A 10,343-nucleotide genomic window follows, 5' to 3' on the forward strand; every position below is an offset into this window, starting at 1 on the left:
TTTGCCTTCACGAGAGGCACGACCGTGCCTCCCGGAAATAAAAAAACGCGTTTTTTTTTTTTTTTTGCGAGAGACACGGTTTTGATTCCGTGAAAGGCACAATTTTACCTTCGCGAGAGGCACGCCCGTGCCTTTTGGGAAGGGAAAAACACGTTTTTTTGCGAGAGGTACGGTTTTTTCTTCCGCGAAAAGTACGGTTTTGCCTTCGCGAGAGGCACGTCGTGCCTTTCGGGAAGGAAAAAAACACGTTTTCTGTTTTTTTGCGAGAGGCACGATTTTGCTTTCATGAAAGGCACAGTTTTGCCTTTGCGCGAGGCACGCCCGTGCCTTTCGGAAATTAAAAAAAACGTTTTTTTTCGTGAGAGACACGCCTGTGCCTTTCGGGAAGAAAAAAAAATACGTTTTTTGATTTTTGCGAGAGGTATGTTTTTTGCTTCCGTGAAAGACACGTTTTTTTGCCTTCGCGAGAGGCATGCATGTGCCTTTCGAAAAGGGGGAAAACACGTTTTCTGTTTTTTTTGCGAGAGGCACGGTTTTGTTTCCGCGAAAGACACGGTTTTGCCTTCGCGAGAGGCACACCCGTGCCTTTCGGAAAGGAAAGAAAAACACATTTTCTGTTTTTTTTTGCGAGAGGCACGGTTTTGATTCTGCGAAAGACATGGTTTTGCCTTCGCGAGAGGTACGTCCGTGCCTCTCCCCGAAAGGAAAAAAAAAATGTTTTCTGCTCTCTTTTTTTCCGCGAGAGGCACGGTTTTCCGTTCGATTTTTTTCGTGAAAAAAAGTTCGTCAAAACCTATCAACACGAGATCTAGTTTTGAAGATCTCGATGCGAGAAAGCCAACGTGAAAACAGTTCGAGATTTGGACGCACGATTCAGAAGATAAAACGTTTTGAAAATACAGATCTACGAAAAAAGGGAAAACTCCTAGGTTGCGACAAATGTACGCATGCAGTACGCCACTTGTCGCAACTTATGAAGGTGAGAATAATCGTTGCAAGATGTACTCGCTAATTATTAGTGAATTCGCATATAACCGTGGCGATATAAAGGTCCCAAGAAACAGTTTTATTTTTTTGTTATGTTCCAATTCAGAGCTCCACTTGTTGGCAGGCCTAAATGGGCCGGCGTCCAGCTCCAAAAACCTTACACATTTCGCTTCTTCGGGCCAAGCAGATGCCACCCATGCGGATAAACAGGCTGGGCCGAGAAGCCATTCGCCACCTACCGCGTGGAGGGGCGCCGCGCATCTCGTGTCCTTTTATTTTCAATTTCCGCTCGCCCCCAATCGCTCACGTCACTCCCGTCCGCTCGCCCCCGTCGTGCTCCGCGACAGACCATCGCCGCCTCTCCGGGCGGCGGAGGCGGCGGCTAGCGCGGTGAGTACCCCGTCCGCCTCCTTCCCTCTACGCCCGCTCCGCTCTGCTGCCCGCGTCCGACTCCCTCGACCCTGCCTCGTAGTTCCCGCCGCGGCCAAATCCAAGCATTCAAGGTAGATTTCGCGCAGCGGTGGTTCGCGACGCCCTAGCCTCCGCGAGAGCGGTGGGTCTGGGGCGATTCGTGCGCTGGTGTTCGGCCGTGTCGGGCTTGAGGTGCCGTTGTGCGGGCTTCGTGATTTCGCGTAGCGGCGGTTTGATGGATTGGTTCGCAGGTTCGGTTTAGAAGAGGGGGCGTGGTTTCTAGGGTTTTGGTGGTTTGTTCATGCTAGATCAGGTAGTGGGGGCTCTGTAGCTTGTTGATTCGTTTGATTGCCCAACGGGAAATCATAATTGCTTGCCATTGCCCCCCTAGGCCTTGGGCAAGCAAAGAATTAGATTTCAACTAGAGATTGTGTGAGATGTGCTGTTCAAGCTTCGAGACGGCTTCATGAATGGCTCCAACTGCGGAAGTTGGTCACTATCTGTAGCAAATTACAGAAAGACGTAGGATTGAAAATGGTAGTACATTGCTGGTAGTGCTGGCCAGGTGTGTGCTGGTGTAAATTATTGTCATTCAGAACAAGTCACCCGCCTTGGCAGCAGTAGATCTGTTTTTTTTTTCAACACGCATCCATTGCAACAGTGCGCTATATAGGTATGTGTGAATCGCTCTTGGGCTTCTACCGTGTTGAAGATAACTTAGTATGATGCACATCTTGTATTGGTAATGGAATGAATGTACTCTTCTGGCTTTAAAACCAAATATTTTGAAGATGCGAAGTTAGCTATCAATGTTTGATAAGCTATATGTGATCGATTCTTACAACCACAAATGTTGATTATACTTTGTGTACTTGCTGTAGGTGCTGGTTCATTTGGTGCAACTACATAGAGATCCATATTCCGCTGCAGCTGCGCTCCGCAAGAAGACAATTCTCTGAAGCCGTATTTTGTTTACTAGAATAAAATAATTTCTAGCCACCATCCGATGGACAAAAGCAATACTTCTGGCTCTGCTGAGGGCGTTATCGAGACTCAGAATTATGCAAACTCTAGCCTGAACACTGAGACCCTTAAGCATCAAAGTTTTCCTATTCCATACACATCCGTAACGGGGGAAAGGAAAAATTTCAAAAGGGCAGCTAACAGGGGAAGGAAAGGCTCCCGAGTGTTGTCAAGTAGAACCTATCCTTTGAGGTCATCTGAGAGTACTGTCAGGGTTCTTCGTTCTAGATCAGTTGCAGATAAGTCACCTAGTGACGCTGTTCAAATAGCAGAAAGAGCCGCGGAGAAGCCACCCAGAGACTCTGTGGACGCTGTAGTAAAACCACCTGCTAAAAGAATAAAGAGGGATAGACCCGCAAAGGGTGGTCCAGACGATGAGTTATCAAAAATTCGGAAGCGAATTAGATATGTTTTGAACCGGATGAACTATCAGCAAAGTTTTCTTGAAGCATATGCCAATGAAGGCTGGAAAAATCAAAGGTTTGCCACCTCTCTATTCATGTATTTGATTTGATGTGCTGGCGTCTTCTCCTGAATTCACCTTTGCATTTGTAGCCGAAGTTTCATTTTCTGTTACTCCTTCCGTTCCCTTCTGCAAGGTGTTCTATTATACTGTAGTTAGCAAAAATTCCAAATTGTAAGGAGTATTTATCCGTTTGCACCCGAATTGCTGATCTTAGCCCCACATCCACGGGTTCTTATCCCATCGTAGGGCAGTTATTGCGCCATCTGCATGCCCCCCTCAATTCGTCGTTTCGCATCCACACGTGCATGCATGTTATTTGCTTAGTCTGAATGGCTAGCTACAGCAAACAATTATGACTCCGGACACCAATGCATGCATACTATTGCTTTACTCCTCCGGACGTTTGATTGGATTGGCAATTAAACAGCTACTGGAAATTAATGAACTAATACACGTTGTAACCAGTGGTAAACTGGTAATATTCATAATACCCCTCCAAACTCCTCCTTGGTCTTAGTGAAACAACCAATACACCATATAAAAGGGAATGGAAGGAGCATTCACTTTTTGTTGAACTATTGCATAGGCGTATTTGGTGCTGTTGCTTCTTGAAACTTATATTTATTTCATCTCTATATATGTTAATTAATTAGCAACTTTTTTTTCTGGAGCTATAATACATATGGATATGATTTACTAGAAATGTGAAGACCCGTCGCAACTAACTCGGCTTACTGTTAGTGTAATAATTCTGAGCCGGCGCAAAAGTACAAAAAAGGGTATTTTTTGCAATTACAAAATTAAAAGGTTCCTGAGTTGGGTGTTAAGCCAAGGCACTGCCTTTTGTTTGTCTTTCCTATTTAATGTGCATTTAAGTCATGAGGTCTACATTCATGTAGCTCTCCATTAATTGCGCTATGAATCTTTTTGGTCCCTCTTGATAGTTCTTTGAGAAAAAAAAAGAACATAAAGGGTTTTTTGTGTTCAAAACAATTGGCAGACTGGTATCCTATTGCGCACTTTATCATTTTATCTCTATTTATGTCTTTATGTCTTCAGATGTTATATTTCATTCATGTACATTTAAAATTTCTAAATGTGCCAGTTGTATTCAGTTACAAAATTAGACCAACAGCACTAGCCCCTGTGTCAATTTAACAAAAAGAAACAACCCAGGCACACACCCTGCTGAGCGCAAGACTCGAACATGGGTGGCGGGTTGGGCGCGCAGCCGACCACGCGCTACTAGCCAACTCGTCGACACACAGTTCCAATTTAGGGTTCAATTAAATTTATGTTTTTGTTTGACTGGTTATTTAATCAGAGGTGCATGAGCATGCTTTCTTTTCTTTTGGTTCGCATTCATGGTCAACAACACAGCTTCTTGGATGTTCTTAGTTGTGAATTCCTTGCAGCATGAGTTGCAATATAGAAATGTTATTCACCCATACGCAAACATGTAGTTTGGAAAAGATAAGGCCCGAGAAGGAGCTTGAACGAGCCAAGGCGGAGATCATGCGGTGCAAATTAAGAATACGAGAAGCTTTCCAGAATCTTGACCATCTTCTAACTCTGGGGAAGCTTGAGGAATCTTTGTTTGATTCTGAAGGAGAGATATCTTCTGATGATGTATGTCAACGCAATTTTCTTTTTCGATGTTGTGCTCTGTTATGCTTAATGTCTTAATCAGTGACCTTGCTACACATCTCGCAGATTGTTTGTGCCACTTGTAGTTTGCAAGACGTCACGTTGAATAATGACATCATTCTCTGTGACGGAGCCTGCGACAGAGGGTTCCATCAGAATTGTCTAAACCCTCCTTTACTGACTAAAGATAGTAATATATTTTTTCTGAATTTCTTATGGTATCCAAGGTTCTGTTATTTCTGGTGTTAATTCATTGATGTGATCATTCCCTTTGTAGTCCCTGAGGGAGAGGAAGGATGGCTTTGCCCTGCATGTGATTGCAAGATAGATTGTATAGAATTAATAAATGAACTCCAAGGGACAGATCTTGACATTAATGACTCTTGGGAGGTAACAGTTTCACTGTTGACAATACTTCACTGTTTCAAGGCCAATGAATTCGAACTATATTCCACCATGATACTACATTATTTTTGCAGAAAGTTTTTCCTGAGGCAGCTGCCGTAGCACATGGGTCCATGCAGAATGACATACCTGATCTTCCATCAGACGATTCAGAAGACGATGATTTCGACCCCAATATATCTGAAGAACATGTGTCTGGTCACGTGGAAGGGTCATCAGAAGAGGAGGGGGATGAAGGTTCAGACTCTGATGACTCAAATTTCATCACCTCTTCTGAGAATTCAGAACATGTGAAGGAGAAAGAGAAAGTTGATGACCTTGGATTACCTTCTGAGGACTCGGAGGATGATGACTATGATCCAGAAGGTCCTGATTCAGATAAAGATATCGAAGAGAAGCAAGATGAGTCAGACTTCACATCGGACTCTGATGATTTCTGTGCTGAGATTACGAAGTCTTGTGGTAAGGATGAAGTTTCGTCTGGTCCTAAGGTTGGAGGTCGTACCAATGACTTGGAAGGGGCCCCTGTTCGTCCTAACACATCAATGTCACATCTCACTACCAAAGATCTTGAGATCGACCAAGATGTGATTTTATCGTCAAGGAGACGGCAGGTTCAACAGTTGGACTACAAAAAACTTTATGATGTAAGCTCAATTTGCATGCATGTTTCGACATTAATTTTATTGATGTTTCTGGCCTTGCAAACACCTTTGGTATATTTTTGTTTTTGTTGTATTACAAGTAGGTGATTACTTTATTCGGAAAATATAGATAAAATCCAATAGTTCCACAGAAGATTGGAAAAAACATTTATATGGGTGATTAACATGATTATAACGCGAACCATAACAGGATATGCATGCTTACACTGATAATTTAGCAATAGATGCGTAGCTGGTCCTGTATTTCTTGATTTTCGTTATTGCTTCAAGGCTGTGTGGAACACAAAAGAGCTTTTGAAGTGATGCTAAACTGTTAACTGTTACCTCAAGTACCATGGTTGAGTAGAATTTACTAACTTAACTGTCAGAATGTGTTTTACTTGGTTACGAACCTGACATGTTTCTTCTTCACGCTGAAACCAAAAGGATGCTTATGGGGAAGCACCATCTGATTCAAGCGATGCTGAAGAGTGGTCTGGGAAGAGCACACTCAAAGAAGACAATGAAGAACGAAATGAAGTAGATTCATTTGCATGCAAAAGCTCCAGGGGAACGCGAGCTGTGCATCCTGACAGTTTTCATGGTTTAGTAAATGATCAACATGCAGGGGGGCTTACCTCTGATGGCAGCAATAGTAAAGCTAAGAGAAGGCAATTTGGTCCAGTAATTAATGAGGTAAAGTGACACGTTCTCATCTCTTCATAATATGTGGTTTTATATTTATCAACACCAGTGAGACAAGTTTAGCCAATTTGCATAGGTATCCAAAGATTGAAGTAGTTGCTAACACCTCATTTTTCTTTCAGAGGCTAAATCAACACTTCACAACAGAGCAATACCCTAGCCGTGCACTTAAAGAAAGCTTGGCGCAAGAACTAGGGCTGACATTCCGTCAGGTTTGTATATCTTTGTCATGAATTTCCAATTGCATGTGACAGTTGACTTGGCATTGAGCAAATCTCACAATGGCTTCTGCTGTCAGGTTAACAAATGGTTTGAAAGTACACGTCACGCAAGAGCAACTGCTATGAAAAATGGCATTCAACTAGAAAAGCATAGCAACAGTAGGAAGAAGAAGAGCTCAGAGGTAACTCACATGGAAGTTTCAGATCAACCTAATGCATGTAAAGAGGAAGGTATCAGACAAGACAGTCCAGTGAAACAAGACACTGATGGTGGGCAGAGAACTCATGTCCCTCCAGAAAGCAGCCAAAGCTATACTAAAACCTCGGGATTGGTAGGCTGTCCAAAAAGTGAATCCAGAAAGAACCATGAAAAGAATACCTCCTCGAAATATGTTGGAATACCAACAGATGGCTCTGCAGAAGATCAGATTCTGGGGCTAGAACGTGAAGATGAAGGTTCAGATTCGGATGACCTGAATTTTGTCATCCATTCGGGAAATTCAGAACCTTTGAAAAATAGGGAGAAAGTTGATGACCTTGAGTTACCTTCTGCGTACTCTGAGGATGATGACTATGATTCTGATGAAGATACTGAAAATATGCAACAATGTTCAGATGAGTCAGATGCTGATGAATGTTCAGATGAGTCAGATGCTGATGAATCAAATTTCATCACCTCTTCTGACAATCCAGAAGATGTGAAGGAGAAAGTTGATGACCTTCGATTACCTTCCGAGGACTCTGAGGATGATGATTATGATCCTGCAGGTCCTGATTCTGATGAAGGTATTGGAAAGAAGCAGTCAAGTTCAGATAAGTCACTCTCTTCTGACAAATCAGAAAATACGAAAATGAAAAAGAAAGTTGATGACCTCGGATTACCTTCTGAGGACTCGGAGGATGATGATTATCATCCAGCCAGTCCTGATTCAGATAAAGATATCGAAGAGAAGCAAGAAGACTCGGAGGATGATGACTTCTCATCTGACTCTGATGATTTCTGTGACAAGATTGCTAAATCTTGTTGTGGCCGGGAGGGAGTTCCATCAGGAGCTAAGGTTGATAGAGACCGTACCAATGACTTAGAAGGAACGACTATCTGTGCTACTGCAGCCATTTCCAATCTCCCTTCCAAGGATGCTGAAATGGGCCAATATGTTGTTTTACCGGTTTCAGCGAGACAGCAGGTTCAGTCTCCGGACAGCAAAAAACTCTATGCTGTAAGCCCCCAATTTGCTTGCGTGCATATTTTAGCACCTATTCTGATAATATTTTTGTCCATGAAAGCTTTTGGTATGTTTGTTTGTCTTGCTATCTACTGGGAGAGTGATTACTTTATTCAGTAAATTTTAAAAGCTATCATGGAAATGCTCAGCATGATTGGAACATGAGCTTAGACTAGTGCTGGCATATGATGTTGCCATGTCATCTATAGCTTCATTTAATCACCATATAGCAAGGTTGGCTATAAGACTAGTAGTTTGTTCCACCTTCTATCTTTCTCCTCCAATATTTATTTTATTTGCCTGGGAGCACGTGTAGAGGCAGGCTCTTGCATGAGAGCCCACACCCCTTACCTTTTCATGTCTCTCTTCTCTACCTAGGCAAAATTGCCATGTAAGTGGGCTATAAGCCTGCTACTCCCTCCGATCCATATTACTTCTCGCTCAAGCGGATGTATCTAGACGTATTTCAGTGCTAGATACATCCGTTTGAGCGACAAGTAATATGGATCGGAGGGAGTATTATACTTGCCCTTAGACATAAATGGATAGCAATCATAGCATGATAATATAGTACCAGATACGTAGCTTGTCTACTCTGTCTTGAATTTAGTTATTGTGTTTAGCATTTGAGCTGATAATAAACTATTGCCCTCAATTTTCTGTTTAGTACTCCCTCTGCCTCAAGTATAATGTACAATTTGGTTATTATGTGCACATACACGTGTATTTCACTGGCTTATGAACCTGGCATATTTCCTCTTCATGCTGAAACCGAAAGCAGGCGCATGGGAAAGCACCATCTGATTTGAGTTACAGTGAAGATTTGTCTAAGAAAGGCACACCTGAAAAGGACAATGGTAAAGAAAGTGAAGCAGGTTCTTTCGTAAATGAATTCACTCTGCAAAGGTCTCAACAAAGCTTGCATGGTTCGGTGAATGGACAGCATGCAGAAGAGCTGCTTACCCCTAACGGAAGCAGTACTACAGGTCAGAAGAGACAATATGGGCCAATAATCAATCAGGTAATATGTCATTCTTTTTCCTATATCATTAGCTGTATAGTTTTAACAGAACTAGCTGAACAGGCTTAACCAGTAAGATTTCTATCACTAGTTTGATTCACCTGCAAGCACTTCATTTTATTTTTTGCAGAGGCTACACGAGCAATTTGAAACAAATCCATATCCTAGCCGTGCTGTTAAAGAAAGCTTAGCGCGAGAACTAGGTCTGACATTCCGTCAGGTTTGTACCTCTTTTTCATGAATTTCCTATTGCATGTACAGTTGTCTTACATTGAGCAAAACCCTCAATATGGCTTCTGCTAACAGGTTGAGAGATGGTTTGAAAGTAAGCGGCGTCGCCTAAGAGTAGCATCCAGCAAAAACAGCACTAGCGTAGAAAATCATAGCTCCAAGGAGACGATGGTGGAAAATCCGAATATATGCAAAAGTGATGCTGTGAATGAGGATACACCATCTGGAATTCTGAATGAAGGTATCACACAGGATGGTCCACTGAAACAAGACATTGGTGGTGGGCTGAGAACAAATGTCAGCCCTCAAAATAGCAGTGAAAGATATACTTACCCCTTGGTAAAGCGCCCAAAAGGTGAGTCCAGAGAGAATCATATGAAGAATACCTCCTCAAGCGGTGCTGGAAGGCCAGAAGGTAGCGATGCAGGGTGTGTAGTTCTGGCTCTTGAAGCCGTGGACGAGAAAACAAGAGACAAAATGCTGCAGGAGCTAAAGAAGAGGAAGATTGGCTGATGATGTTTCTAGCTAATGACCCTTTGAATTTAAGTCGGGCCATGATTTTGGCTCCTGCAAGTCAACCAGTTCTTTCTCTGAAATTCGTTACCCACATGGTGGGTGTTTTACTCCTGGAAAATCTTGAAGTGGGTGGCGTCGCAACAGTGCATTGTTATGGCAGAGATGGAAGACATTGAACATTTCATCGTGCCTTGGGCTTGGGTGCTGTTGTCTCCTTGAACGTCTCATAGTGCCTTTGGCACCTGTGCTGTCATTGGTTGTGTACATTGTTGTGTCAGTTGTTGTTTCCATAGATGAGTGACTAGTTGTTCAATTTATCGTTTATATGAATGTCAGTGGATCTCCTTGGTACATGTTGTGATATTCCCTTTTTGCGGGAAATATATGTTGTACTGTTGGTAAGGAGTATATTCTGGTTTGAGACTTGTTTTTCATGATCTCATCGTCCCTTATCTGCATCAGTTTTCACTTGCACTGGAAGATACTATGTTTTTGCTAAGACGCCTTACCTGGCTCGTGCATATTCACATGTTGAACAGCTTTATCTTTTTGCTATGCTCAACACAGCAGGACAGCACCCAGTTATAAAGGTATTGAAATGATGTTGGAAAAGTTATGCTCCATTTTATATAAAGGAAAAGTGGAATAGTGTATTTGCGAGACAGTTTCCCTACTCACCATGCGCGCAGAAACGACCGGAGCTGTCGCCGTCGCTGAACCTATTACTCCATTGCGTTAGTCTCAGGGAATGTCTTTGAGCTTCAGGTAAACGATGCCTTGCTCCACCACTGGCCCTTTCCAATGGTCCAGTATTCAGAGTGGCGACGCTTTCTTCCTCTC

General features: G+C 42.8%; 1 protein-coding gene across 2 annotated transcripts; it reads left to right on the plus strand.

Annotated features, from left to right (window-relative positions):
- Window positions 1-1,275: 1,275 nt before the first annotated feature.
- Window positions 1,276-9,911, plus strand: LOC123447070 (homeobox protein HOX1A-like). 2 transcript variants are annotated; one of them, XM_045123639.1, is made up of 12 exons: window positions 1,276-1,377; window positions 2,280-2,901; window positions 4,351-4,516; window positions 4,601-4,724; window positions 4,812-4,924; window positions 5,014-5,586; window positions 6,031-6,279; window positions 6,411-6,500; window positions 6,587-7,729; window positions 8,517-8,756; window positions 8,887-8,976; window positions 9,063-9,911. In XM_045123639.1, exons 2-12 carry the CDS (start codon window positions 2,405-2,407, stop codon window positions 9,498-9,500), a joined length of 3,723 nt encoding a protein of 1,240 aa, XP_044979574.1. In that variant the 5' UTR covers window positions 1,276-1,377; window positions 2,280-2,404; the 3' UTR covers window positions 9,501-9,911. The 2 variants fall into 2 exon arrangements, with proteins under 2 accessions (XP_044979574.1, XP_044979581.1); XM_045123646.1 differs by having other exon boundaries at window positions 1,298-1,490.
- The last annotated feature ends 432 nt before the right edge of the window (window positions 9,912-10,343 follow it).

This window comes from Hordeum vulgare, chromosome 1H (assembly GCF_904849725.1).
Source record: "Hordeum vulgare subsp. vulgare chromosome 1H, MorexV3_pseudomolecules_assembly, whole genome shotgun sequence".
NCBI classification, from domain to species: domain Eukaryota; kingdom Viridiplantae; phylum Streptophyta; class Magnoliopsida; order Poales; family Poaceae; genus Hordeum; species Hordeum vulgare.

Coding starts and splice junctions, on each gene's coding strand:
- LOC123447070 (XM_045123639.1), top strand. CDS start 2,405: ATGGACAAAAGCAATACTTCTGGCTCTGCTGAGGGCGTTATCGAGACT. Junction 2,902..4,350: donor GAAGGCTGGAAAAATCAAAG/GTTTGCCACCTC, acceptor GCAAACATGTAG/TTTGGAAAAGATAAGGCCCG. Junction 4,517..4,600: donor GAGAGATATCTTCTGATGAT/GTATGTCAACGC, acceptor CACATCTCGCAG/ATTGTTTGTGCCACTTGTAG.